The sequence below is a fragment of the Trifolium pratense genome, linkage group LG2, assembly GCF_020283565.1.
Source record: "Trifolium pratense cultivar HEN17-A07 linkage group LG2, ARS_RC_1.1, whole genome shotgun sequence".
Lineage (NCBI taxonomy): Eukaryota > Viridiplantae > Streptophyta > Magnoliopsida > Fabales > Fabaceae > Trifolium > Trifolium pratense.
In genome coordinates this window covers 3992532-4019849 of record NC_060060.1, presented here as the reverse complement: position 1 = coordinate 4019849, position 27318 = coordinate 3992532, and the positions used below count along the sequence as shown (strand labels likewise).

At 31.4% G+C, this 27318-nt stretch overlaps 3 protein-coding genes across 3 annotated transcripts; 1 reads left to right on the top strand and 2 right to left on the bottom strand.

Moving 5' to 3' along the window:
- Nucleotides 1–6785: 6785 nt before the first annotated feature.
- LOC123905724 (uncharacterized protein At5g19025) lies at nt 6786–8188 on the bottom strand. The gene has a single exon (XM_045955430.1). It carries the CDS (start codon nt 7748–7750, stop codon nt 7037–7039), a length of 714 nt encoding a protein of 237 aa, XP_045811386.1. The 5' UTR covers nt 7751–8188; the 3' UTR covers nt 6786–7036.
- Nucleotides 8189–14421: 6233 nt separating this feature from the next.
- On the top strand, nt 14422–17577 carry LOC123905723 (cyclic dof factor 2-like). Its single transcript, XM_045955429.1, has 2 exons — nt 14422–14902; nt 16050–17577. Exons 1-2 carry the CDS (start codon nt 14699–14701, stop codon nt 17325–17327), a joined length of 1482 nt encoding a protein of 493 aa, XP_045811385.1. The 5' UTR covers nt 14422–14698; the 3' UTR covers nt 17328–17577.
- A 3164-nt stretch (nt 17578–20741) lies between these two features.
- On the bottom strand, nt 20742–24639 carry LOC123905722 (reticulon-like protein B16). Its single transcript, XM_045955428.1, has 6 exons — nt 24401–24639; nt 23528–23612; nt 22725–22905; nt 22486–22627; nt 21518–21587; nt 20742–21084 (listed from the first exon to the last, which is right to left on the bottom strand). Exons 2-6 carry the CDS (start codon nt 23562–23564, stop codon nt 20918–20920), a joined length of 597 nt encoding a protein of 198 aa, XP_045811384.1. The 5' UTR covers nt 23565–23612; nt 24401–24639; the 3' UTR covers nt 20742–20917.
- Between the last annotated feature and the right edge of the window lie 2679 nt (nt 24640–27318).

The window sequence follows — 27318 nt, the reverse complement described above, 5'->3', positions numbered from 1 at the left end:
CTTTCTTTGCGCCAACTAAATCACTAGTAGTAAAATGTAAATCACCCTTGTTGAAGTGTATTGTCAAAGACAGTAGTTAAAAGTATTTGCAAGCATTTCCTTTAACTCTTCATGTCAACTGCGGCTGTTGAGAAAAAAAAGCTAAGAAACATAACATCAACAATGGCTTGCAAAAAGCATTAAGAATTATCACACTCATTCTATTTTTATTTTTAGCTTTTTATTTTTCTTTTATCTTTTTGCTTTTTTAATTTTCTTTCTCTTAATTTTTCTTTTTTTATAGTTTCTCCCTTCTTTTTAACATATATTATAGGAGCAAAGAGGCAGAAGGAAAGGCAATAATAGTCTTATATATCTATATATTTGGTATATATTAATCCTCTGATTCCTAAGAAAATGGGTCCTGATAATCTAGAGTTTGACCATGAGAAAGTAAATATATTTTTTATCTTTATAAAATTTCAACATTTTGTTTTTAGTCCGTCACTAATTTTTTTTTCAACTTTTAATCTTACAAATTATCTTGCAAGTAGTTTTAATGTCTACTAAAACTAACCGATTTAATTATCCTTCAACTCTTAATTTTAGAAGTCATATTTCGAACATTACAAAAATAATCAAAAAATGAAATTAACTTAACACAATAAACTAAATAATTTTATAATTGAACACAAATTCAAATTCATTTTTAAGAACTAATAATTTTATAATTATTCAATTTTTTGTTATAAATTTGCCGAGAAAAGTACTCTAACAAACTCTACTGGTAATTTCCCTATATCATTTTTTTCATACTGCCACACCACTCTCTCACTCGCACTTTCTCCCTAGAATAATTTTCCCATAAGATTAGTGCTATTGAATAATTTTAGACCTGATCTAGTTGTAGCTGTTGAAGTGACACTAAAAAGTTGCACTAAAGATGGGTCCTATCATCAAAGGACATCTTCTCGACTAAAGACGGGTCCACTTATTTTGTAGATTTGATGATGCGGATAAACTCTGTATTGAAATTCTTTCATTACTTTAAGAGGAAATCAAACTTATCACCCCTAGGATATATTAAAATGACATATACTTTCTAAAAAAATAAAATACCCATCGTTTTATGAGTTTTTGAATTTGCTTCCGAATGTTTGGCAAATGGAATAGTTCATTGTCATACAACAACTATGCATCTTGAATGCCGTTTCCCGCACCACCTCTTTTGACGGACGTTGTCTCTAATTCTACCTCTTGTTAATAATAATAATATGTCTAATTTTTTTTATTTATTTTAGATTTAAATATTTTTTTAATATCATTGGAATATATTTTTTTGTTTATTATAGTTTATAATTTGTATCTTAATTAAAATATATGGTTTAGAAATAGGTTTTGTATTAGAATTTAGCATAGATTTTTATTTTTGTACTAGCAAGATACTCGTGAAATAAGGCCCGGCCAAAGGGGAAGGCCAACAAGACAATCATCTTAGGCCTCTAAAAATATTTTTAAAAAATTACTTAATAAAAGGCCTTATATTCTTCATTTTTTGGTAAAAAAGACCTCCTATTCTACTATTTTCAAAACAAAATTAATATTCTCTCAATACAGATTAAATAAAATAATTGACTTTATTATAAATTAAGAAAATACAAAAAATAATTGATATATTAATTTAATAAATAAATTTGTCTTTAAAATGTATGAAAAATAATAATCATACTAAAATTTAGTAATTTTATTAAGATACTATTATAAATTTTAAAAAGCTTCATTTTTTATTTTGCCTCAGACCTCTCAAGGTATTGGGCCACTCCTGACGTGAAAAGAGAAAAAAACAAGAAAAAACATACAGAGAGAAGAATTTCCAGAGAGAAATAAGAGATAAAAATAATAATTAATGTTTATTATATTTCTTATCTAATTTTAAAGTGGAAACATAACTGAACTTTATTCGATTTTAATGTTACAAAATAGTATTCGAGTTTTAATACGTGAATATGATAAGGGTTATAATTCACAATTATTTTTTATTTGTAACGTACAATATATTATATATTATAATACAATATGCATGAATATAAGAGTCATGTAATACATGAAAAATTATGAAGATTTAATTCTTTTTAAAATATGATGTTATGCATGTAGTTGGTTGATAATTTTCTTGGTGATCATTGACATGCATGACTCCAAATTTTTTTATTTTTTTTTAATAAAAGTAAAAGGTACAAAGATGACAACTAATAGATTAAGTTTAAAGATATATTATGCGAAATCAATTCTTTCGTTCTATATAAACATTCATTCCCATTAGAGATGTTTTCAAGTTGTTGTGCAGATGTTGTAGAGGATCTAAATTCAGGTCCTAGGGGAACATTTTTTTATGAGCACTAAGGTTGGTACATATTTCTCTTGTTCATACAAATGTAAACATGAAGTATATGGACTGAATATAAATTGAGCCTAATTAAATTCCTTTTGGTTCTTTTGGCTAAATAAAAAGGATTAGGATTACAGCCATATTGAATTTAGAAAGTTTTAGAAAGGATTTATTTGCATATTACTTTATGAAAAATTGAAAAAACATTTGTCTTTAAAGATGACTTTTATAATGCTAAATTGATCCATAGAATCCTAGTGAATCCAACACTGCCCCCAAACTCAATGCTTCTGAAGCAATTGCACCATGTGTAACACACCACTATAGAAGATACCATATCTCTCTTCAATTTTTTCTCAAATATCTTTTGTCTTTTTGTGTATAAGAAGAAGGATAGAATCCAAAAACTACATCTATAATATTTTAATAAGTAAACACATATACATCACATCTTTACAATCACATTTCAATTTCATTTTTGAAAATAATAATTACCATTAACGAGAACATGTTCCTTATTGCGATCGACAGAGACTAAAACCACTTGATGTCGGAACTGACCTCTGAATCAGATTAGGTTGTCCAGTGGACTGGATACTGATGATATTTAGACGATGATGTACTAACTACATGCAAAGACTATATATATGGTGCTAAAAATTCAATTTATCTTCTTAAACTCCAATTGAGTAATAAATAACATAACTACATTTCAAAGTTAAATAAAATTGAAGTGCGGCATATTTTCTATTTGTATCATTTCCCCTACCTAATGGATTATCAAAAAATCACCTCATTAACATTATTACTACTCCCTCCGGTCCTTTTTATAAGGAACAATTTGGAAAAAAAAATTTGGTCTTTTTTATAAGAAACAATCATTAAATTTATTCTTACAATTCCATTTTTACCCTTATTAAATTGTATCCATTCCAAAGTTATGCATTAATTAGAGTGATATACTCCCTCCGTCCCAAATTATAAGGGAAAAAAATCCATTTTTTTTGTCCCAAATTATAAGGGAGAAAGTCATTTTTAAGAATATTTTTCTCTTATTCTCATAAAATTAAATGCAAATTGCATTTAATTTTCTCTCTCTACCCTTTTCTCAATAAACAACAACCAATAAAAATTGTTTTTACATCTTCCTATGCAACTTATTCCAAGGAAAACTCATAAAAACATATTTCAAATTATCATGTTTTACTTTTTCTTAATAAGTGTGATTTTTTTATTTTCTCTTATAATTCGGGACGGAGGGAGTATTCCCTAAGGATAAATTAATACACCAAGGTTAGTTTTGGAATAGATTGTAAAATTTTAGAATTTTTATTAAGAAAGATAAGGTTTCTTGGTATGTGTGTTTTTTCCAAATTGTTCCTTATAATAAGGACCGGAGGGAGTATTAAGGTACTCCTATGTGCATTTGCTAATTGCAATGAAAAAGACATCAATCTAAAAGTCAATCGTGTATATTCATTCATCGTGACACCAAAAATAGAAAATATGTCATAATTTTCTATGCTCATTTCCCTATCCAATTGAAATTGTTTATGCTAGAAAAAGCAATTTAACTACTTATAAGTTTAGAGATATTTTTCAACCACCTATAACTGGATTCTTACGTGTACTAGTTAGCTTTTACTTTCCATTTTTGGAGTACAATGAGGAAAGAAGAAAGATGATTTTTTTGGGATCTCCTTATTTTGTTATGTAGTTCACCTCAACACATGAAATACTAGTAACCAAAATTAACTAATCTACGTCAAAAAAAAAATTAACTGATCTACAAACCTAATAATGTTCATACATTTAATTGAACTTCAGAAACAATAGAATAATTTAATAGAATAATTTAAAAATTATGTTAACATATGCCCTAAGGGCACATGATAAGATACCTAAATATAAAAATTTAGCATTTAATGATGCAAAATACTGTATTAAATGTTTAACAAGTTGAATACACAATTTCCAAAAGAATATTTCCACATTTATTACTTTAACGTGTGCCCTAACGCTAAAGTCATTTGAGAAAGAAAAAAAAAAGTGGTATGCTTGTCGATGATAATTAATTTTCATCACTTTCTATTATAAAAGCTTGAATTGCTGACATGAAAAATCAGGCTAGTCTCCCATGTCAGTACCTCGGTCGACAAGCCAATGGCTTAGTAACATTTGTCTATAAAATATAAAACGAATCGGATCAGTTTAATGGAGGCTATGATTATAACCTCGAAACACGGGCACTCCTTGAATTAAGCGTATCCTGGTGTCAGACACGACATCGACACTTATAATTACATTAAATTGTGTCACTTCTCAAATTATTATCGGTGTCGACGTGTCAGTGTCCATGTCGTGTCTGGTTACCATGCTTCTATATTATAACTATTGTTGTAAAATAAGTCTGAACTAACAAAAATTGCAGTTAGAGATGGACTATTCAACCAATGAGATATGTCTTTCTACCTTATTGAAAGAAATATTGAGAACTACTACACAAAAAAGGATCATAAACTAATACTCTAAGCCATAATCATAATCTCATTACTCATCAGTTTCAATACATGGCATGTTGTGACATCTACCTTAGAGAAAAAATAGCAGAAAATGGCCAAGTGCAATTGGAAACAGATGAATTTTGCAGAAACTTTTTCGAGGAATCACTTGAATAAGAACGTAAAGTCTATTTAACCAAGTTTCAGACTAAAGATATGCAATCAGTATGACACGGTTGCTTTGAAATTTGATTAGCAAATCATAGGAAACATGAGTTTGTTCAAATTCTGCTATGCTACAATGCTATATAACGTTGTTATAACTACAATTTGACATTGACAACACTTTGTACTAAATTGCATATTGCAGAACAATTAGAGGTTTGTTGGGATTATCCCTAGGCTATATAGCAGCTATTTGACAACACGATTTGATTATTAGTTTGACAAGTGAGATAGATTCAGAACATCTACATTGAAAATAAACTATAAAGTGTGCACATTGTCCTAAAACACAATTTCGCACAATAAAAAGATAGAAAATCAATTGTTAAGCTAAATAGGTTATAAATTCATAATCTTACTCTTCAAATCATGAAATCGGGTAGAAGAGATTCACTTGTGCAATAACCTAGACTTCAAGTTATTGTTAATGAAAGAAATCGATGTACTACTACTACTACTATTTTAACACAATTCATGCACGAAATGGATTGGTTTGGACATAAAAATTTGAACTCGTGCATTCTAACCAAGTTCCAACCATAACTAGACAAGCTAAGATATAAACTAAGCGGATTTCAAAGTTTCTCAAAAAAAAGTCGGCGACCACAATCTGAAATGCGACAAGGTCTTCCTAACAACAAAATGACCACAACTGAAGTCGCAGCAGTTGCATTTGATTGCGATTATCTATAAGATCAAGGATTGCAACACAACTGTAATCAAGACAGTACAAGCAGTGTTGTCAGTTGTGGACCGTGGAAAATTGCATTTTGTTCAAATTCCTATTTCCTCTACGCAACATGACAATAACAACACTCTAGAAGCAACTGGCAAACAAAAGTCCAATAAACATGGAGCAGATATACAGCACAACAAACTACAGAAGGAGACATCCATAATAAGACAACAATAATCTTCACAATTATCACCGAATCATTATCTCCACGATATAATTCCATTTTCAGACAAAATAAATTAAATATTTACCTACAAGATGACCTGTATTTGAGCAATCCACTCCATGATTAGCACCATAGGCAATCTCTCCTATAAGAGTCTGCCTACAATGAAAACACATCGACTGAAAAAAGAGAAAGCTTATATCACTGTTAAACTGTGAAATCAAGTAACAAAAAACCAACATATTAACCGTTGCTGAAAATGCAATGCTTTTAAGTTTTACATGACTCTTACAAGATTGAAACAAACATAACAAAGTTCACATGTATCATGCATATTAATGAGACCATAGCAAGAATCAAATGTAGATCCTGTTTGGATAAACAACTTAATTAAGTGTTCACAACATACACGTTTAACATACAAGTGTTTATGATAAACTACTTCTATAACGTAAGATAAAATAAAGTCAAATTGTCTTCATATAGCTATAAGTTGTTTTCATAAGCTATCCTATAGAGCTTATGGCTTATGGACATGTTCTAACCTATTTCCATAAACTCTTCTGAAAAATCTCGCAAATGCTTATGACATATAGATAAGCTCATGTAAAGCCAATCCGAACCAGCACTCATTCGAAGATTTTAAACCTGCAACCTATATCAAAATTGGTAACTTAAATCCTAGGCAATCATCACAAAAAAAACATGATATAACAACAAGAATTAGCAACAATGGAATTCATAAACCACAAGCAGAAATTGATATGAATTATAAACCTTCTAAAGAAGTAAATGGAAATAAATGTTTTTATGTATATTGTCAAGTATAACCAACTAAAATTTGTATGAAACATAGTTCCTTACAACTTATTACCAAAAGGCTTATTTAAAGACATCATAGTTCCTCATAGAATGAGAAAATCAGATCCAAAAAGGACATTAAACATTCTATAACGATTCGATTATTCATTTCCTTCCCTTTCTTCAATCCATCTCCTCCCTATAAATCAAAAGGATATTGCTATGTTGTGTTGCGTTGCCTACTTCTTGATCTTTCGTTGCTTCTTCGGTCCCGGAACTTCTAACCTACCAACAGAACAACCACACCTAGCTCTCAACACAAGCACAGCTCTTCCATTAACCGGCGCCATCTTCTTAAGTTCAGCTTCAAGTTCCTTATGATGATCGCGAGGCAATTCAAATAAACCTTTCTTACAAACACCACCATCTTTCACAAAATTCGGCGAATTCTTCACACAATCTTCAGTCTCTAATTGAATATCAAATTCTGCAGCTTTCTTCAAACCCTTACAATTTGGATTACCACATTTATTAGTTGTGCAAACAACAACACCCCAAGTAGCCAATGCAGCACAAACAACACTTAATCCAATAGATATATAAATATAAGGTGCAATAGAAAACTCTTCCTTAATCAAAATTAACACCATGCTTATAATCTGAATTGACTTAATCACTAAAAACTCAACATAAGGGAAGAACAAAAATCCACAAGCAATAACAACAGCAATGAAGATAACAACATCAATCATAGCTGATCTAGATCGATCACAAGGTGGAATCTGAAGAGAATTTGATGATGATGATGAACTATTATGATTCTTCTTATTCCTCTGAAAATTATTGCTTTGCCTTGATTTCGATCCGAAATCAATCGAATTCGCCATGGATGAAGGAACTGGAGGTTGATCAACTGACTTACAAAGAGAGATTGAGCTATGGAAATAGACCATTTCAAAATCACCAAAAACCAGAGAGAAATGAAAAACTGCAAAATCAAATTTTTAGATCAAACCCACCAATAATTAACCAAAATTAAATCGACCCAATAATCAAAAACTGAAAAAGATTATAACTTTGAAGTGATCTAGGCACAGAAAAAATCGAATTTTGTCGGTGCCCAGATGGATCAAATTTCACAAAAGGGGAATTTTTGTAAAAAAAATAAAAATGATTTTTTTCCCCTTTTTTTATTCTTCAAATTTTCAATTCAATTTGTGATGATCTAAGATTGAGAAATAAAAAAGGGGGTGAAAAATCAGTGTGGTTGAAATGGGTTTTAGGGGTTGAAAGGTGAGTTGATGAAGAAGCTAAGAAGAAAGAAGGATCATCATTCACTAATTTATTATCATCATATATATCATATGATAATGATAATAAATAAATAATATTAATATATGAAATGAAATCTCTAATGTTTATTTGTAACTATTTTATTTTTATTTTTGGTACATTATTTGTAACTATTTTATAGGGTCATAGTTAAGTTAGATACACGCCAACAACAAATGAGAGAAAATGGAAAAGTGCTTTCACAAAGTACACGTTTTTGGGGAAGAAATTGTAGTGGGCTATATCATGTTTGTAGAATGGGCTTGGATTTACCCTTTTCAAATCATGGTGGGAATGATTTGGTGGGGAGAAATATTTTTTCCACTTTCGAAACGTCCGTTTGGTCAGAAGAAAGGAAAATACAAAAATCGATGAACGAATTTCGACCAAGATTTAGTTTTAAACTCATTCCTCGTTTTCCGTATTTTCCTTTCTTCTCACTCAAGTGTTGTTAATACGTATCTAAAAACTTCAAGATTTTATATGCTATAAGCTCCAAAACTCGATTTTATAAGCCTATACAAGTTCTGAGACAACTATGTTTATTAAATTGTTTATATTATTTCGGATATTGATGTTCCTAATTAGAATATTATTAAAATTACTTGTCCGGATACATGTCCACATTGCGAAAACCGTTACGAAAATGATTGGCATTTTTTTTGGGTTGTGGAAAAGCAAGACAGATTTGGGAAGCGGCTGGAATATGGCACACTATAAGCAACATGGTGTCAAATGTTGCGAGTTTTCATGACTCTTTGTAAATATTTTAGTCATTCTCGATACACCTTGTACTAGGGAGAATGTTTAATAATATAATCTCATTTTGGCTTGTTAAAAAAAAAAAATGCAGCGAGTTTTATTGATTTAATTTTTTGTTGTTATGGACAGGTTTGATGATCATGTAGTGCAAGATTTCGCTATGATGCTTTGGAGAAGCTATGGGAGGATGTAGAGCAGCAGCCATCGACCTCTGTCCAAGCAGTGAGAAAAAAACACAGGTATAGACCAACAGACCAGTTCTGGTGCAACACGGTGGCTGCCACCTGACGAAGGCGAAATAAAATGCAAACTTGTAGACAACTTTTAGATCTTTATCCAAACTTTAAGATAAGTTTCATTCGGAGACAAGCAAATTTCGTCGTCCGTGGTTTAGCAAGGGTGACGAGTTTATGTTAGTCCCCACACATTTGAGTCAATCTCATATTGTATTTTTCCTATTGTGATGAATGAAATAATATAACTAGTTTTCTGTAAAAAAATAATTAAAATTTTTTGTCAAAATAATGGTTATATAGAAAGGATCCTAAAAGGATTATAATAACTTTTTTTTTGACAATAAAGGTTTATACTAACTTATAAATATAAAGGTCAAATATCTTTTGCTCAATATATTATTGTCTACTAATAAGTCTCGTGAACTTACCTCAGTTGATAGGGACATCACAATATATGCAAGAACTGTGTTTTTTTTTTTGTTTTTTTTTTTGTTTTACAATGAGTTTGGGATCGAACTCATGACTTATAGGGTACTACCCAAACTTCTCACCACTAGACCAAACTTAGTAGCTTTGCGGGAGCTGAATTCTGTATTACGCCTTATTAACCAATTTTTTTTTTGGCAAAAATATAAAAGACAATATGGTACTCCGTACATATATATCATAAAGATCACTACTTTAGCTTAATTACTATTAATGTTGACTTTATGATTCTTTTTGTTGAGTTTAGAATTACTTGAATATTCATGTGAAATTTTGGCTTAGAGTGAGAAATAAGCATGGGAAAGTGGAGGAAAATTGTGTCATTACTCATGGATAGTTATAGTATGGTGACATATACGAAACCTTTTCTATTCATTGCATGTGGAAGAGGATTGTCTCTCGAGGATATCTCATCGGAATAAATTTAATGTTTATATTCACCCTTAATTTTTTATTTTTATGATTGAACAGTTGTAAAAAAATAAAATGAATAGTTTAGATTTAATGGAAGAGAAATATCACTGAAGACAATCTCTTCCTATTGCATGTGTCTAACAAACAAAAGATAGTGTAATTAATTAGTGGTCTCAAAAAAGATTGTAATTGGACCAAGATTGTATGTTTTCCACTATTCAGACAGATTCATGCGGTAATAAATCTTAGCTGTTGATTTGAGATTGTACGGTAGATCATTCACATAGTAAAACAATCTTAACTGACTATTTGAATTAGACGATTGAAAGTTGTGTTACATCGGAAAATCCAATTTCTTATAATTGATGATTTGGTCTCTTAATATATAATCGGTACAAAAGCACTCAAGGTATGGCTAAGCATTAAAGGATTATTTTTTTTCTTCCTATCTTTGACGTTTAAAAGACTTCATTGCACCATTACTATATGGATATCTCTTTTGACTTAATGTACTTTCCCTTTGTTTTAAGTTCTTGCCTTCGTTCGTGGTACAATTGGAGAACCACCTAATGTTGTACCGTGGATCAAAATGATGTCATGACAAAGAAATATATCAAATTTAGTCATTAGATTATAAAAATATATTAAATTAATCCTTAAATTATTATTAATCCATTAATATATTTTATGAACAAGCAATTCATTAATATTATTGATCCATCAAGACAGATCACAAACTCTGGCTTTAAAAAAGCCCCGCTAGTAAGAAATGGAATTGTTGCCCTTTAAATTATTTAGTCTTGAACATGATATCGAGCCTTAAAAAAATATTAGTCTTTGAACTATCATTTCTCTCATACCGACATCAATTGTTACAATCATAAGATAAGTTCATTGATTACTACTTCAAAATATTCTCATATTTATTTGAGATTATATTTACATGTTATTATTATTATGGATGTGATGGTAGATCCAATTTTTACAACGGGGACTACACCGTTGTCTGTTGATTTATTGTTTCTTTCTTTTTCTCGTGAGCTACTATGGAATAACACTTTTTTTTAATAGCAAAATAAAAATGTTACTATAAATAAGTCATAATGGAAGAAGTACAATGAATACTAAACCCTCTAAATTAAAAAAAGATAAAAAATACAAGGTAACTCAACAAAAAAAACTAAATACATAACAATTCACTCATAATAGAAAGTTTGTATAAAACACTCATATAATAAAGACAACCCCCCTTCTTTCAAAGGGTAAGAACCTCTTTTTTTTTTTTTTGACAATAAGAACCTCTTATTGTTAGTTATGTTGGTTAGTCGAAAGAATTGTCTCAAGACACACATATATATTGCACATATTATGTGAATTTGAAGTTGCTATTATAAGATCTTATAATTATAAGTGATATTTAATACAAACAACTACAACAACTTAATTTAAAAAAGAACTACTAAAAAAATTCTATATAGCTAGCGGCCTATTTAATGGAAGAAAATATTTAAATCTTTGTAACAATTAGCATATGATTCAAAAAATCAGTTGTTAAATGAGTCTCTAAAGAGGGACTAGTTTAGATGTATATGGCACCCCACCAACTTTTTTTCTTTTTCATTTGGCACATCACACATTTATTAAATTGCCTCCATTTGACTATATATGCTATGCATGTAACATATATATTATCGTTAGTTATACGCTAAATCCCATCCAAAAGAAAAATATTATAAGCTAAATCATGCATGAAAAAATGTACATTGTCTTTAAGAATTATAATCGGTAGTCAATAGAGGTTGGCTCACATGATAAAGATCGTGAATTTTCACAAAAACAAAAAAAAAAATCTAACCAAAGAGAGTACTTAATTAGAATATCAGTCACCTAATCCTGAAAAACAACCAAAGAGTCAACATACAACTCAAATTATCCAAACTCAAATTTCATTCAAACCTTCTAAAACTCCCCTACAATTATGTTACATAAGCACTACAAATAAAATACCCTAAACGTTTTCTCACATTATATAATCTCCTTACCTCTTAGAGTTGGGTATTGGGTCTAACTCATCCTTACAAAAGGACTTGTAAGGTGATGATTGTCTCTACCGACTTGTAAGGTGATGATTGTCTCTAGTATATAAACACTTAGTCAGACCATCTCTCAACCGATGTGAGACTCTTAACACACTCCCTCACGCCCAACACTATTGGGCTTGGTGCGTGGATTTAAACGGTAGGTGGCCCGATAACGGAAACCTGATAACAGGTGGGCCAACAGATCATGGAGAGGCTCTGATACCATCTTAGAAATGAGTATTGGGCCTAACTCAACTTTACAAAACCGGCTTGTAAGGTGAAAATTGTCTCTAGTATATAAACACTTAGTCAGGCCATCTCTCAACCGATGTGGGACTCTTAACATAACCTTTTTTTTTTTTACTCAAACAATTCAAAGATTTTCCTTCATTATAATATAAGGAGTGTCTTTCTAAAAATGTGATTATAAGTTGATCTCTTGGCGGTGTCTATTTTGATATTTTTATTAATGTTTTACTTATATACGACGCTTCTATTTTGTAATTGTCTTTCACTTATCTCTATTCGTCATGTACATATTAATTTTGGAAGAAATACAATCCAGCATAACATGTGGAAAATATTGCGAGCACATTAAAGATAGCTAGAAAATAAACACGATTATTAGATGGTCGCCTTAAAAAACAACTTGATATAAGATGGTATGAGAGTGAAGATAGCATTGATCACAATCAATCATTTTTTTTATTGAATATGACATGCTTGTATTATATTATTTTATGTTATATTGTATTAATTTTTCTCCCAAAATAGGGGCTCAATTTTATAAAAAATTAGCAAAAACATTTCTTTTTTAAATAGAGGAATATATGAACAACACGTGTCTTTCTATTGATAATTTCCCCACCATCAGAAAAAACCACAGCCACTAATATATACCAAAAGAGATTCTTTAATTTATACTCCTCCGATCCTATATATAAGATAAAATTTACTTTTTAAACTAAAATGTTGTCTAGATACATCAACTTTATAATGAATCTAAAATGTAAATTATATTTTCTTAAAAAGAAGTATTTTCTTCTCATTTTTAAGTATTTTCTAGTTCCATAAGCTTAGCTCAGTCATCTAATACATCAATTATACAATGAATTAAAAAGTAAAACTTTTCTTATATATAGGACCGGAGGAAGTATAAACTTAAAATTAAGTCAATTCAAAGGAATCCTTAATCTTAAATTAAATACTCTCTTCAATCATATTTATAAGTAAATTTGACTTTTTTACTATATTGAGAAATGAATGGACATCTTATATTTGGGCACATACATCTATTTTTACTAGATAAATATTTTTTCATATATTGTCCATATAAGCTTAGCTCAGTTAGTAGGGACATGACACTATATGTGCAGGAGTCGAGATTCGAACCCGAGACACTTTACTTATTCACCTTTAAGATGAATTTTCTAGCCACTAGGCTACTTGACAAAAAAATTATACAATGAATCTAGACTATATTATTAATCTTGATAAAGAAAAGTTTTACTTTTTAGATTCATTCAAGAATTAATGTATCTAGAGTATATTATTGTCTAGATACATCAATTATATAATGAATCTAAAAAGTAAAACTTTTCTTATATATAAGACAAGAGAGAATATAAATTTAATATTAAGTCAATTCAAATGAATAGTTAATATTAAATTAAATACTCCATTCAGTCATATTTATAAGTAAATTTGACTTTTTTACTATATTAAGAAATGAACGTACATAACTTATATTTGGGCACATACATCTATTTTTACTAGATAAATTATTTTTTCATAAATTGTCCCCGTAAACTTAGCCCAGTTGGTAGAGACATGACATTATATGTACAGGAACCGAGATTCGAACCTGAGACACTCCATTTATTCACCTTTAAGATGAATTTTCTAACCACTAAACTACTTGACAAATTTTTTTCTTCATAAATTACTTTTACAAACTTTTAATAATAAATAAAAAGACATTATTTATATAAATTATCTTATATATACTTTGAAATTAAGTCAATTCAATGAATCTTTAATCTTAAATTAAATACTCTTTTTAGTTGTATTTATAAGTAAATTTAATATTTTTACTATATTAAGAAATGAATGTACATCGACTCATATTTGGACACATACATCTGTTTTTCAATGTACTAGAAAATGAAATTTACCTATAAAAATGACAATAACAAGGAAGTTGAAATGTATCATCTCAAAAGGTGTTTATCTCTATCTCTATTGAGAGAAAACAGTGACTTGGATTGAGAGATAATGGAATGATTATGTGTCATTCAAATATGACTCTAATTTGGCTATTCCCAAAAGAAAGAGTAAAAAAGTGAGAAAGAGAAACATCTTTTCAAAGCCACAAAATCAACTTGTGGCTCAAATTCATTGTTGCATATGATGTAGCAACTTTTTTTGTATCAACAAAAACAACACACAAACCACAAACACAAAACGTGTCACTCTCTCTCTCTCTTTAAACTTTCTCTCTCTACACTTTTTTGCTTTTTTAGTTTTATCCAAAAAATTTATATATTTATATATAAAAAAAAAGACAAAAACAAAACAAAAAAACAGAAAAATGTTGGAAGCCAAAGACCCTGCGATCAAGCTTTTTGGGAAGACGATTCCGGTACCGGAGATCTCTTCTGGATCCGGTGACTCTACCGGAGCTCCGGCTTCATCTTCTGGTGATGCTGTTGATGATGGTATTGCTCAAAACCATGCTTCTTCCTTAAACTCTTCAAATACAAACATGGATGAAGAAGATAGAGAAATTGATCAGGTATGAAGAAATTTTTGATTTTGAGAGTGACCCTTTATTTGAAATGTGAAAATAATTAGTGGGTTGGTGTTAGTTTTTTTGTTTCATATCATTGAAGATTCTGTTGACTTGCTGTGTTACTTTCTATGTGTTGTTTTTTGAAGGGTTTAGTATTTGGTTTGGATTTTGTGTTTTTTGGATCTGTGTTTTTTTATTGGTTTGTTTCAATTTTACAATTTTATATTTAGGTTTGTAAGGTTTTCAATTTTCATGGTGTTTTTGAACTTGCTTGTATTGAAGTTTATGATGGCTTAAGGTTGATATTGGATTGTTAATATTGCTTTAATGAGTTCATTGTTTTGAATTAATTCTTAAGATACTTGATTTTATTAGCATTATTATCTCAAAAATTATTGTATGAGTATAATTATTTGGAAAAACCCTAGTCATGAATTAGTCATTGAATTTGAACCTAAATTGTATTATTTGAATCAGAGTCTATCTTAGATCCATTATGAATTCGTTATTGAACCTAAATGATATTATTTGAATCAGATTCTACTTAGGGTTATGAATTCTTTATTGAACCTAAATGATATTATTTGAATCAGATTCTATCTTAGATCCGTTATTAGGTCACTCGTAAATTTATAATATCAAGATCTTTTTGTAGATTGTTTTTATCATGGACAACTTACTTATATCTGAATACTTTCTCTATTTAACTGTGGAAAATGCTTTCTCTACTTGGCTTTTTGCATTTCGTATATCGGTTTTTCCGAATAAAAAAAGATAAGATTTAAGAACTGTTTTAGCTCAATTTGTCATTCTTTCTGCCTTGGTTTTCTTGTTCCTTGTGTTTTTGTCTATAGTCATCTAACATGGTTAAATGCTGTAGTACTGATTTGTTCTCTTCTTATAAAATGGCTTTTCATACTGTACCATAACGAAACAAATTAACAATATCTATAATCGGTGGCCTAATATTCATTTACAATTGTTTTGTTTGACTTGGAGAAATATATGTAATTGCAGAAGGAAGAAAGTTAGCATACCAAATTTATTTTTGAGACATTCTTTTCATAATAAAATAAAATGTATTGTTTGTACTTTGTACTAAATTTTTTGTCTATAACATCATACTCATCGAGTGCTTTATTGAACTTAGGACACAATGGAAGAGGAACTGAGCAAGTGTAAGAAGGAAAAAGATGAAACTCTCGCCCAATCGTCACAAAAGAAAACTGATCTAGACACTGCATCAAGATTAGTGGAAGAATCTATTAACCCCTCCACCGAGGAGGAGCAAAAGTCTAATGAAGAACAGGCTGAGAATGCACAGGATAAGACCTTGAAAAAGCCAGACAAAATACTTCCATGCCCCCGATGTCACAGCATGGATACCAAGTTCTGTTACTACAATAATTACAATGTCAACCAACCACGTCATTTCTGCAAGAACTGCCAGAGATACTGGACTGCCGGTGGGGCCATGAGAAACGTTCCTGTAGGCGCCGGTCGTAGGAAGAACAAGAGTTCTAGTTCTCACTATCGCCAGATAACTATCCCTGATGTAATAGCCGTTCAGAATTCTCAATCTGACTCCCCTAATGGAATCCATCCTCCTCCTCTGAACTGTAACGGCACGGTCTTTACGTTCGGGACCGGTTCACCCTTGTGTGAATCAATAGAATCTGCATTGAACATTGTTGATAAAGGAGTTAATACTTGCACCAATAATGGATTCATTAGACCGGAAAATCTAAGAATTCATGTTCCCTATGCTGGTGAAGAAAATAGCAATGAATCTCCTGACGCATCGACAACGCCAGCGGAAGATGCAACTGTCAACAATTCTCTAGAACAAGCTATGCCGAATTGTAAAAGCTTCCCACCTCAAGTTCCATACTACCCGGGTGCCCCTTGGCTTTTACCGTGGAATCCATCCCAATGGAGCTCTCAAGTACAACCACCACCTGCTTTTTTCCCACAAGGATTTGCCATGCCAGTCTATCCTCCACCGGCTTATTGGGGTTTTACTGTGCCCGGAGCATGGAACAATCCATGGCTGGCACAACCGTCTTCGCCAAGTAGTGCAGCCGTTAACTCTGGTCCTAACTCGCCAACCTTAGGTAAGCATTCAAGGGATGAAAGCACGCTAAAATTGAACGAAGCAGCAGGTTCTGACGAAGGAAACAATAAAGAAGAAAAGTCCCTTTGGGTTCCCAAAACATTGAGGATTGATGACTTAGGAGAAGCAGAAAAAAGCTCTATATTGACAACTCTTGGGATTAATAACAATAAGACAGATTTGATTCGCGGGGGAGGACTTTTCAAAGCATTCGCATCAAAGGACGATGAAAAAGATGGCATGCAAAACTCACCTGTCATGCAGGCCAATCCTGCAGCAATGTCTAGGTCAATTAACTTCCATGAGACCTCATAAACATGTAGCTTATAAATTAGCTTTTATTTATTAGATGCAGCAGTTGAGCCAGTTGATACAGTTGCTATGAAATGTAAACACATACACATTCCCGACACTTATACATCGACACTGGTAATAACACACCTTTAATCTGAAGTGTTTCCGCACTTCTTCAAGAAGTTGCAAACTGTAAGAACACATTGGTTCTTTTCTTTTTGTTTTGGTAAGAGTTGGTTCTTATTGTTGATCAATGGAAGAAATTGAGAAAGACGAGTCTTCTCTTTGCAGAGTAGTTTCACCCCTTAGGTGGCGGCAGCTAGGCAATTTTACATTCTTCCGTTTCATTTAGATTGCTATCTTATTACATTCTTCCTTTTCATTTAGATTGCTTTCTTAGTTCATGTACATATATGTAATCTTATGTGACAAAGTGTCTTTCAAGATCTTGAATGTAAGTAAATAAGATTGAGAGTTCAAATTGAACATTTTTGTTGTGTTTTGCTGCTAGTTTAAGACTGTTATCATTTTGGTACAATAAAGATGGAAATATCTTTATCATTCTGGTTAACTCTATCTTTGTTTGAAACTTACTCCAACCAACTTACTCTTACTCTGACCGAGGCATGCCTCGACAGGCGCCACGCCATACTCAGGTGTTCCATTTGGAAACTGAATAAATAGTGTGTGCTTGAGATTAGAAACCATTTGTGTTCATTATTATTTTTGGAGTGTTATTATTACTTGTGTTTCAAGTGATTTGTTTAATTAATAACACCTAAAATTAGGAAAAGAAAATATGGTATCTTAATGGTATAAGATGAACTTAGATAAGAAAAAAATTGTATTTGTGTATTGCATTAAAGACTGAAGTAAGAAAATTGCTTCTTAGATAGGATCTTCAAATAAAATTTACATAAAATTAACACAATACCAAAAGAGGAAGTTTGAAGAAGTATATTACTAATATTGCAAATTGTTTATGCAATGTTTTAGAAATTGCAAATATGTGTATGATATAAATTAATGAGTCAGATTTCAACTTTCTCCACTTCTTAGTGGACCTCAACCAGTTTTTGGTTGGAATCATTGCCTCAGTTGTGGTGAGATTCAATGAAGTAAATAAATAAGGTCTCATAATCGATAGTTGGTTTGGTGGTGATTGACGTTGAATTTGGTAGAAAGGACCACGGTTCGATCCCCCGCAATTGCGATCGGGAGGGGCTGAAACCACTTGATACCATAACTGACATCCGAAATAAATTATGCGGTCTTGTGGACCGGACCGGATACCGGTGTTGAAAACCAACAAAAATAAATAAGACCTCATATGCTAAATGCAAAGTCATATGATATACCAAATAATTATTATCTTTAGGTAAATCCAGATCCTATTCCCCATTAGTGTGGGTCAATTTTGAAATTCCATTTTCAAAGTAATGCTAACAAAGTCAAAATATTGTTGTTAGCAAAACTATTTAATAATTACAAAGACCGTAATATGTATGGATTTCAATTTTACTTTCTCCCTTATGTAGGAACCTTTAATTGGTGTTTTAGCACTAATGAAAGTTTTAAAAGTCTTTGATTCTCAGCAAACTTGAACGATAGTCCATTAATGACTAACCTTACAATAAGTTTATTATACACTAGATTCGTTGCACGGGTTTTGTAGAGTGTCAGATATACGATTTAAATTGTTATATAATAAAAATTGTAAATAAAAAATTTAAAATGAAATCAAAATATAAATATAGTGAAATTGAAAGTAGATGGTATAAATGAGCTAAATTCTAATATGGACCACTTCATCAAGTGGTCCATGGTGGACCAGTCATGAATAACATTATAACGAATACGATTTTTACAAAATCCACCGTTTGATTGAAAGCTTATATCATATAGATCATCCATAGAAAAATTGAAAATCATTTGATATGTTATTGAGACACATCAAGATTAACGGTTTATTAAATAAAGTAAATCTTGATGGATCTCAATAACATATCAAATGATTTTCAAAAAATTTTAAAAAATTTATGGATGATCTATACGATATAAATTTTCAATCCAACAGTGAATTTCGTAAAATTCATATTCGATAGATCACTTGTCCACGGTGGACCACTTATGAAGGTGATTCACCGTAGCATTAGCCTTAAATATATATCTTCATTTCAGCAAATTTTGCAAGGGGAACAATATGTTGATTGTTATATGATTTCTATTTGTAGGTATAAGTAAAAAATTGATTAGATTAATTTATTGGCAATATATAACAATATATAAACTAATTTAACTTATCATAAAATATATAAGAACGCATAAAAACAAAAGATATGTATTTAGGTTAAAACAACTCTAGCATAAACAATCATGTTGTCAATGGACCTGCAACAATTGGTAAACATAAAAATTGACATATATTGCAATAAAAGCAAACATGTAATATGATGCAAAAAGAAGAGAAGAGTGATGTTTTGGCAACAGTAGCAATCATGCGTAATAGAGAAGACACAGTCCAAGAGGATGAAGGCACCAAAGGATAATTTTGGAATTTTTCTATAAAACTGAAGATAATTTTGTAAGTGTAATAAATTTATCAACATATTCCCTCCCCTCCCCCTCCAAATTCCCTCGATTTGGAAGGGAGCCTCCAAATTCCGGGGAGCAAAAAGTGGCTTTTGGAGGGATTTTACTCCCTTCCTCTCCCCTCCCCCTTCTAGACAATGCCTATCTGTTATAGATTCCTTTGGCAATGACATCGAGACCTTTCAGTTATTGAGACCAATTTTTCAAGAATTATTGATCATGTACTCCTACTTCATCCTGGTCCGATAAACAAGTTTGAGGTCTCCGACTCTGGTTGTGATCTCATTGGTGCCAACTCTAGCGTTTATATTGATGGGTGGATTCTTCATGTAACCAGAAGGTCTATTAAAGAGTTTATGTTGGATATTTCGTTAGAGCAACGCTACAAGATATGAATCTGAAGCCTGTTCCCCCTGTAAGCTTTGAGTTGCCAAGAAAACTACTCGAGTTCACTAGTGCATCGAGGGAAGCTCGAATTATTATGGAAGATTCTTCATTACATTTTTGATGTTCTAGTTATGTTTATGTTAGACTGTTCTAAAAAATCATATGAACAAATAGTAGATAATCAAATCCCTTGGTCATTAAATTTGAGACCAAATCCCTAGCTATTGCACACAAATGATACCCTAATTTAACATAAAACTCCTTAGTATATAACTTGTTAGATGCTATTATAATGTTCAATATATTCGAATACTCACTTTGGCCTATTAATCTATTATCACCTGCTTTTTGTCATCAGTGTAAAGAAAATATCCAATAAATTTATCAAATGATGACTAAAAAACTGGCTCCAAAATCCTCATGCTATGTCATACAAAATTGAAAACGAATTCTCACTTTCAACGCACAGAAAATGAAAGCAGCTACCATAAAGTTGAGTCAAGCAACATCTAAACTACAAAATTGTCCTCTACAAGTATGCTGTCAAGTGCTAGCAGGGTTCTAAACAACATATCAACAAGATTGAATAGATAATTTTTCAGACATGGAGCATAAGATAAATAGTTTGAAAATCAAGACTCTTTGTCTTTTGATGTATTATGAGGCAGTCTATCAACAACATTCTCGTCTACAATTCTATAATGTTTCGAAAATTGGTGGTGGATAACTCCGCAACACTTATCTACATAATCTCCATATTTTTTGTACAATGCAGGGACAGTAATCATCATGAGGGTTCCTGTCACCAGAATTAAAATATTTACAAAGAGTTAGGAGTTTATAAATAAATCCACAAATTGCGTTGAGACTAGATATAACAGATGCTGTTCACACTTCAAAAAGAAAAATGTGTTTCAAAATGGCTCTTCACTTAACATTATGGATTTAGATAGAAATTAGGATGACACCGCATGTTACCTAGTTTTAAATCACAGCTATACTCATACAAATTTCCAATCAGGATAAAGAAAACCATGCAAATAAAGTTCGACAACGTTATATTGTGTATAGTTGGACAAAATGACAAATACCAAACAATAAATGGCAGCAAAATGAAAGCAATAGGTTCAAGTGAAGGAATTTGCAGTACACAGAAGAGAAGAGAAAGGAGGGTCTCAGTTAGAGACATCACAAACTCTTTTTAATTTGATAAATTTGTGATGCAAACTTACCAATATATGCAAGTGTGAAGAAGGAGAAGATGCTGCCAATGACAGACAAGAGCCACAAGCAAATCACCACCTGTTAAGTAGAAAACAAACACCGAATAATGTTTTTAACTTCCAAATTCCATAAAGTCGTAGGATAATTATGTTACGGTTATTTTTTTAAAGTTATTTCTATAATTTTGCCTATTTGATGGGATCTTACGATCCGTGTTACGATCCTACGATTTACGATCTTTCTATGTCCAAACGATCTTTGGTGGGATCCTGATTTTGACAACCTTGACTCAGAATAGACCATAAAGTTCTGTCAGAAGTCATAACAGAACATGTTGGCAGTTATTGTTGAAAAACCAAATGATATATTTGAGGAAATAGCTTCAACAGAGAAGGTTCAGGGAACATAGTAATAGCTCTTGTGTTGAATGAGCCCGTTCAAAACTATAAGCAATCATTGTTAAATTTTACTAGCATGTTACTTTTATATAGTGGCTTGCATGAAGAGGGGCCTCTTGACCTACGTGTGGCTTGCACGAGGCAGTGCCATAGGCCCTACATATTGAATAAACTAGGCCGAGTCTTTTATAAGGAGCTTGGTTGCAGTTAAGCAGACTCGGATTTGAGTATTGTAAATGGAAAAAATAAGCATTAGATGAGCATTGCCCTCTATTTTACTGCCTTATCTTAAAGTTATATATATGGGGTTTGCTAATTTAGACCTTAAATTAGCAAGGTGCACCTTTTCACTTGGATTTGAGTATTGTAAATGGAAAAAATAAGCATTAGATAAGCATTGCCCTCTATTTTACTGCCTTATCTTAAAGTTATATATATGGGGTTTGCTAATTTAGACCTTAAGTTTAGATAAACAAGTTTGGCACTACATTTGTCATAATCACTTTCACTGCTTATTATTTAGATGACAAATCCCCATCGAAAATCCCTAAAACATTGTAATCTGAAACAAAACTAACCTTAAAAAAAATTCTAAAATCCTTGCCAATAGTGATGTCATGAGCTATAAGGAGAACATTATTGACTTTGACCCGAAATGAAGCAGCGACATTGTTAACCATTTCCTCTGATACTATTAGCTCAGGTAAATTTGGTGGTTGTCTGCTCAAAGAGAAAAGGATAACCAATAACATAGTGTTAGTGTTAAAATGGTGAAAAAACATAATACAAGCGAGGACAGCAAGGGTACTAATCATACTTATTTCTAAGGGCAGCATAGTTAGAATTCAGAAACAGTATTACAATCAAAAGCAGCAAGACATCTGAACAAATTGTTAAGAATGGTAGATCTGTCCACTCAAGTAGGAACCAGGCAGCCGTAGAAACAACAATGACACCGAAGGAAACTTTCCACCGCTTCCATAGTAGAACATCGGAAACTATAATAGAGAAGAGGAAGGAAAACATTAGAACTGGCATAATCGTATTAAATCCAAAATAAACTACAAGTCTGCAAGAAAGCAGAAAGATGCTCCTCAGCAATTTTTTCCAGTTTTGTAAACATAAGAGTTTAATTTATTCAAACAGATTTTTTGCAAATTTGATTTAAAAAATTTATATTGGAATATCAACTCTCAACTATAAAAATTTTCAATCCCGAATCCAAACTATATTAAGATTAGGCCAACACAGGATAATAACAGAATAAGAAGACCAGAAAAAGAAAGATACATCAAACATGAATGACTGCATGTGCATAGTGAAGCTGAGCTACAAAAGATTCAATATACTGTCTGGGTTGTCAATTGCAGACCACGAAAAATAGCGGTATTTCCGCTATGCGGCATTGTTAGAGTGCCACTATAGCTTCTATTTGACAATATTTGCCACTAAATAACGTATCACGGAACAATAGTGATTTGTTCGAATTCCGTTATGCTATAGCCACTATTCCGTTACGCTATAGCGCAGCTATAACCACTATCTATATCATCATTTGAAACAATGCATATGATGAAACAAAACAATTTGTTAACACTTATCAGGAAATCACAACATTACCAAAGGTGGTAGGAGGCTGAGCATCTGACTCAGACATTAAATTAACTCTCCAAAATGGAAATCCTACCAACTAGATTGCGCAGACCTGCATACAAAATCAATGTGTTAGTTAGCTGAATTACTATGACAACATCATTCACAACGATCAAGTACTATCAAAATCATTGTTCAGCATTCAATAGTCTCAATTCTCGACCAAATCCCAATACTCCACCAAAATCCATATATGTTAACAAATAACTATCAAGTTGATCCCTAACTTTATCCACTCACTATCAATTTAGTCCGTAGCATATTCTGAGAAGGATTAATATGAGTAAAATTTGACAGAATCAAGGACCTTTTTGAAATATTCATAAAGTCGGGGTCCTATTTGAGAGCACCCTACAAATTCAGTGATGAATTCGGTGGTTTACTAAAAAATAAATATTATTTTAACCAACATTTGAGATTTGTATTAACCAAATTAGTAGTATTTTTCATTTTCAGAGACCAACTAGGTCTTAAATTATATTTTTCAATGGCCATTTAGACATTTACTTTGAAAAACTTCATTTTTTTTTTAAATAATATTATCCATCCCCATTGACTCAAAGTCAAATGATGATGAAACAAATTGAGATTTTTCCAGAACTTGAAAAACAACTTCAAGCTTAAATTAAATTCCCAAAACGAAATTCATAAAAATTATCCTAAAAACTAAAATTGTGATCAACCATGACAAAGTCCTGAATTATTATAACACAAGCTAGCAGCTACATCAGGATCAACAATTTTCAATAGCAAAAAAATCCCTTTGCAAATAATAACAACAATATATGAAATAAGAATAAAAAAATTTAAACTTGAAACCAAAATCACAGCTTTATGTACCTCGAAGATAAAAATGAAATCCGAAAACGACAGTGGAGTGCGGAGAATGCAAAGCGGGAAGATGAAAGGGAGAAACTTGATACTAAAATTGGAAAGAGAATTGGGAATTTTGATGAAAATGAAATTGAATTAGGGTTAAGATGAAGAATTAGGGTTGGGATTGAATAGTTTAATTTTGAATTGAATTGGTTGTAACGAGAGAAAATGATTGGAATTAGGAACGACAGATATAAAGAGTATATTCCTTTCCCACTCTAAACTAAATTTTATATCCATCACAAATTTTAGCTCAACCGTAAAAGAAAAAAAAAGTTAAAATTGTTTTTCTTTCGATTAAAAAACTATAATATTTATTTATTCAGATCGATAAAATACATTAATCGAAATTATCATGATCCTGTTTGGTAAAATAATAACGGACAGTTGATAAGCTAGCTGATTACGGATGAACTCAGAGAATAGCTTATAGCGAAAAAGCTATTCTCTAAGCTATAAGCTATAAATCTGGTCTTACCAAACAGAGTCATATATATTCAAGTTCGCTAACAACTAAAAATGATTAATCGACGAAAAAACTCATAACATTCGAGTTAATAGCATAAAACGGCATAATGTCTACATATGTGATAAAGCCTACCATTGATATGATAAAATTCAAGTGCCCGGAATAATCATGCTTTCAGATATGCAACGATGACGACGCTAAAGTCATTGAATCTGCACTAAATTTGGATCGAAGCAACTCTACAAATCTCAACAAAACAAAAACCATACTAAGACGGAAAATTAAAACAAACATCATACCAAGACGGAAACTCAAAACAAACAATTCTGCACTAAGATGAGATTAAAACAACACCATACAAAAAAATACAATGAAGAAAACTCAAACGAAACTAAAAAATGTGTCAAAATTTGTATAACCTGAATATCATGATAATTAGGATAAATTATTAAAGCTTCAGAATGCGTTTTTCAAATTTTTTTGCCTTGAATAAAAATTTCGGAACATGTTTTTCAAATTTGAACTAGGAAAACTTCGGAAAAGGCATTCCGAAGTTTTTATTTAAGGACAAAAATAAAAATTCATAGGAAAAAGAGAGTCATGTTGGAGGGGAAAGAGAAAAATTCTCATCACATATTTGGGCCAAGTGAATCTTTCATGATCTACCCATTCACCAATGGGCCTTCATGATACTCTATTTTTGGGATTCTCTTCTGCCACCCTATTTATTTTCTCTCACGCCCTACAAATTTTAAAAAATATATATGTCCGCTATTTAGGTAGATGAACATCCTACCAACCCTGTGTTTTTTATAACGTCCGCTATTTAAGTAGCGAACAAATTTTTTTAAAAAAAATATGATTTTTATAATATCTACTACTTAGATAACGAATAAATATAAATAAAAACACGTAGGATGCATAAAAAATAGGTAGGACGACAAAAAAATATCTCCTCTATTTTAGCACATATTTCACCTAAATCCTATAAACTCATATCACCCCAAACCAAATAAGTAACACAACGACACATCAACTACCTCATTGGTGCCCAACTCATAAGATAAGTGACATTTCATGGCATGAAGTACAACTTTCTAGGAATAGGATTAAGATGCCATGTTCGAATCGACCTTAATGTGAAATATTTCCTTTATAATTCAAATGAAAAGTATTTCCACCAATCTTTCATGATTAATGAATTATGAAGATAATTTGTTGACAAGGATTAGTGCCAATTCATGTATCAGCAATTAATTAATGGAATATATGAAAATGACTAAAACAATAAGTGAGGAGCGATGAAATTATTTCGTATCCTTTGGGTTGTTATGGATTGTAAACGCAAATCTTCCATAATTGCTTCAAAAATTAATAATGAATAGTAATAGTATCGGATTTGGAGTTCGGGTGTAAATTGTAATAGAACAAATCAGAGTCTTATTAAGAGCATCCACAATGAAATTCACGCGCAGAGCTTGCATTCTAAATATCCTTCACTGAATCACGCACAAGAATCATTTCCAAGATCGAAAGATCAATTGACTGAAACAAGTGATTTCTCCCACCTTGAGATCACAAAGTTTGCTATCATTATTTGCTGCCTTCTGTTGTTTTGTGGTCGCAGTTGGAGCGCAATTGTAACATCATTTTCGATCAAACTCCAATACATGTACTTCCCTTTCAACTTAGTACATTTTCAAGTCCTCATATTCCTAATTTCATTGGTGTTTTTTTTTTATTTCATCGACTCAATGCGACATTATTTGATTTTCCATCTTCGTGTGGTGCTTGCTTTTTCGTCTTCTTGTGATGCATGTTTTCCCGTTTTGTTGCGGTGTTCATTTGATTGACTATTGATTCACAAAGTGACTATGTTCGTCAACGATATAGATCCGGAGGCATATATATTTCGGTTACTTTGATTTTATCACATTATTTGTAGATATGAGTAAGCCGTTTTATGTTATTTATTTGATTATTGTGAGTTTGTCAGGAAATTCTTCCTTTTCGTTTTTAGCGATGTTAAATTTGTACTTGAATATGATGTACTTGCCGATTTAAATAACACACTAACACATGTGGCATCTAGGATGTACTTACCAAACCTAGTGGCTTAGTTCAATCATGAATTTGATTAGTAACACACTAACACATGTGGCATCCTCTCATTTGAGTAATTTCTAACAATAAGTAAAATCTTTCGACGACCATCACACCGTTTTTATCCTTTATGTCAGAGCAGCCAGCTATTTTCAGCAATCAATTTCTATTTTGTGCAATGAAAATTTAGGATATAAAGCTATGCATTTTAATTTTATTACACAAATGAAGCATAGACACTTCTCATTCAATTATTGTTTCAAGTACAAGAAGAATATACTTAAAGTCTTAAACAATATTGTAAAGGTTC

Excerpts from the sequence above, each read along its gene's own strand:
- LOC123905723 (XM_045955429.1), top strand. The coding sequence starts at position 14,699 with ATGTTGGAAGCCAAAGACCCTGCGATCAAGCTTTTTGGGAAGACGATT. Across the intron at positions 14,903-16,049 it reads AAGATAGAGAAATTGATCAG|GACACAATGGAAGAGGAACT; the intron begins GTATGAAGAAAT and ends TATTGAACTTAG.
- LOC123905722 (XM_045955428.1), bottom strand. The coding sequence starts at position 23,564 with ATGTCTGAGTCAGATGCTCAGCCTCCTACCACCTTTG. Across the intron at positions 22,628-22,724 it reads TATGCTGCCCTTAGAAATAA|ACAACCACCAAATTTACCTG; the intron begins GTATGATTAGTA and ends CTCTTTGAGCAG. Across the intron at positions 21,085-21,517 it reads CTTCACACTTGCATATATTG|GAACCCTCATGATGATTACT; the intron begins GTAAGTTTGCAT and ends TTCTGGTGACAG.
- LOC123905724 (XM_045955430.1), bottom strand. The coding sequence starts at position 7,750 with ATGGTCTATTTCCATAGCTCAATCTCTCTTTGTAAGTCAGTTGATCAA.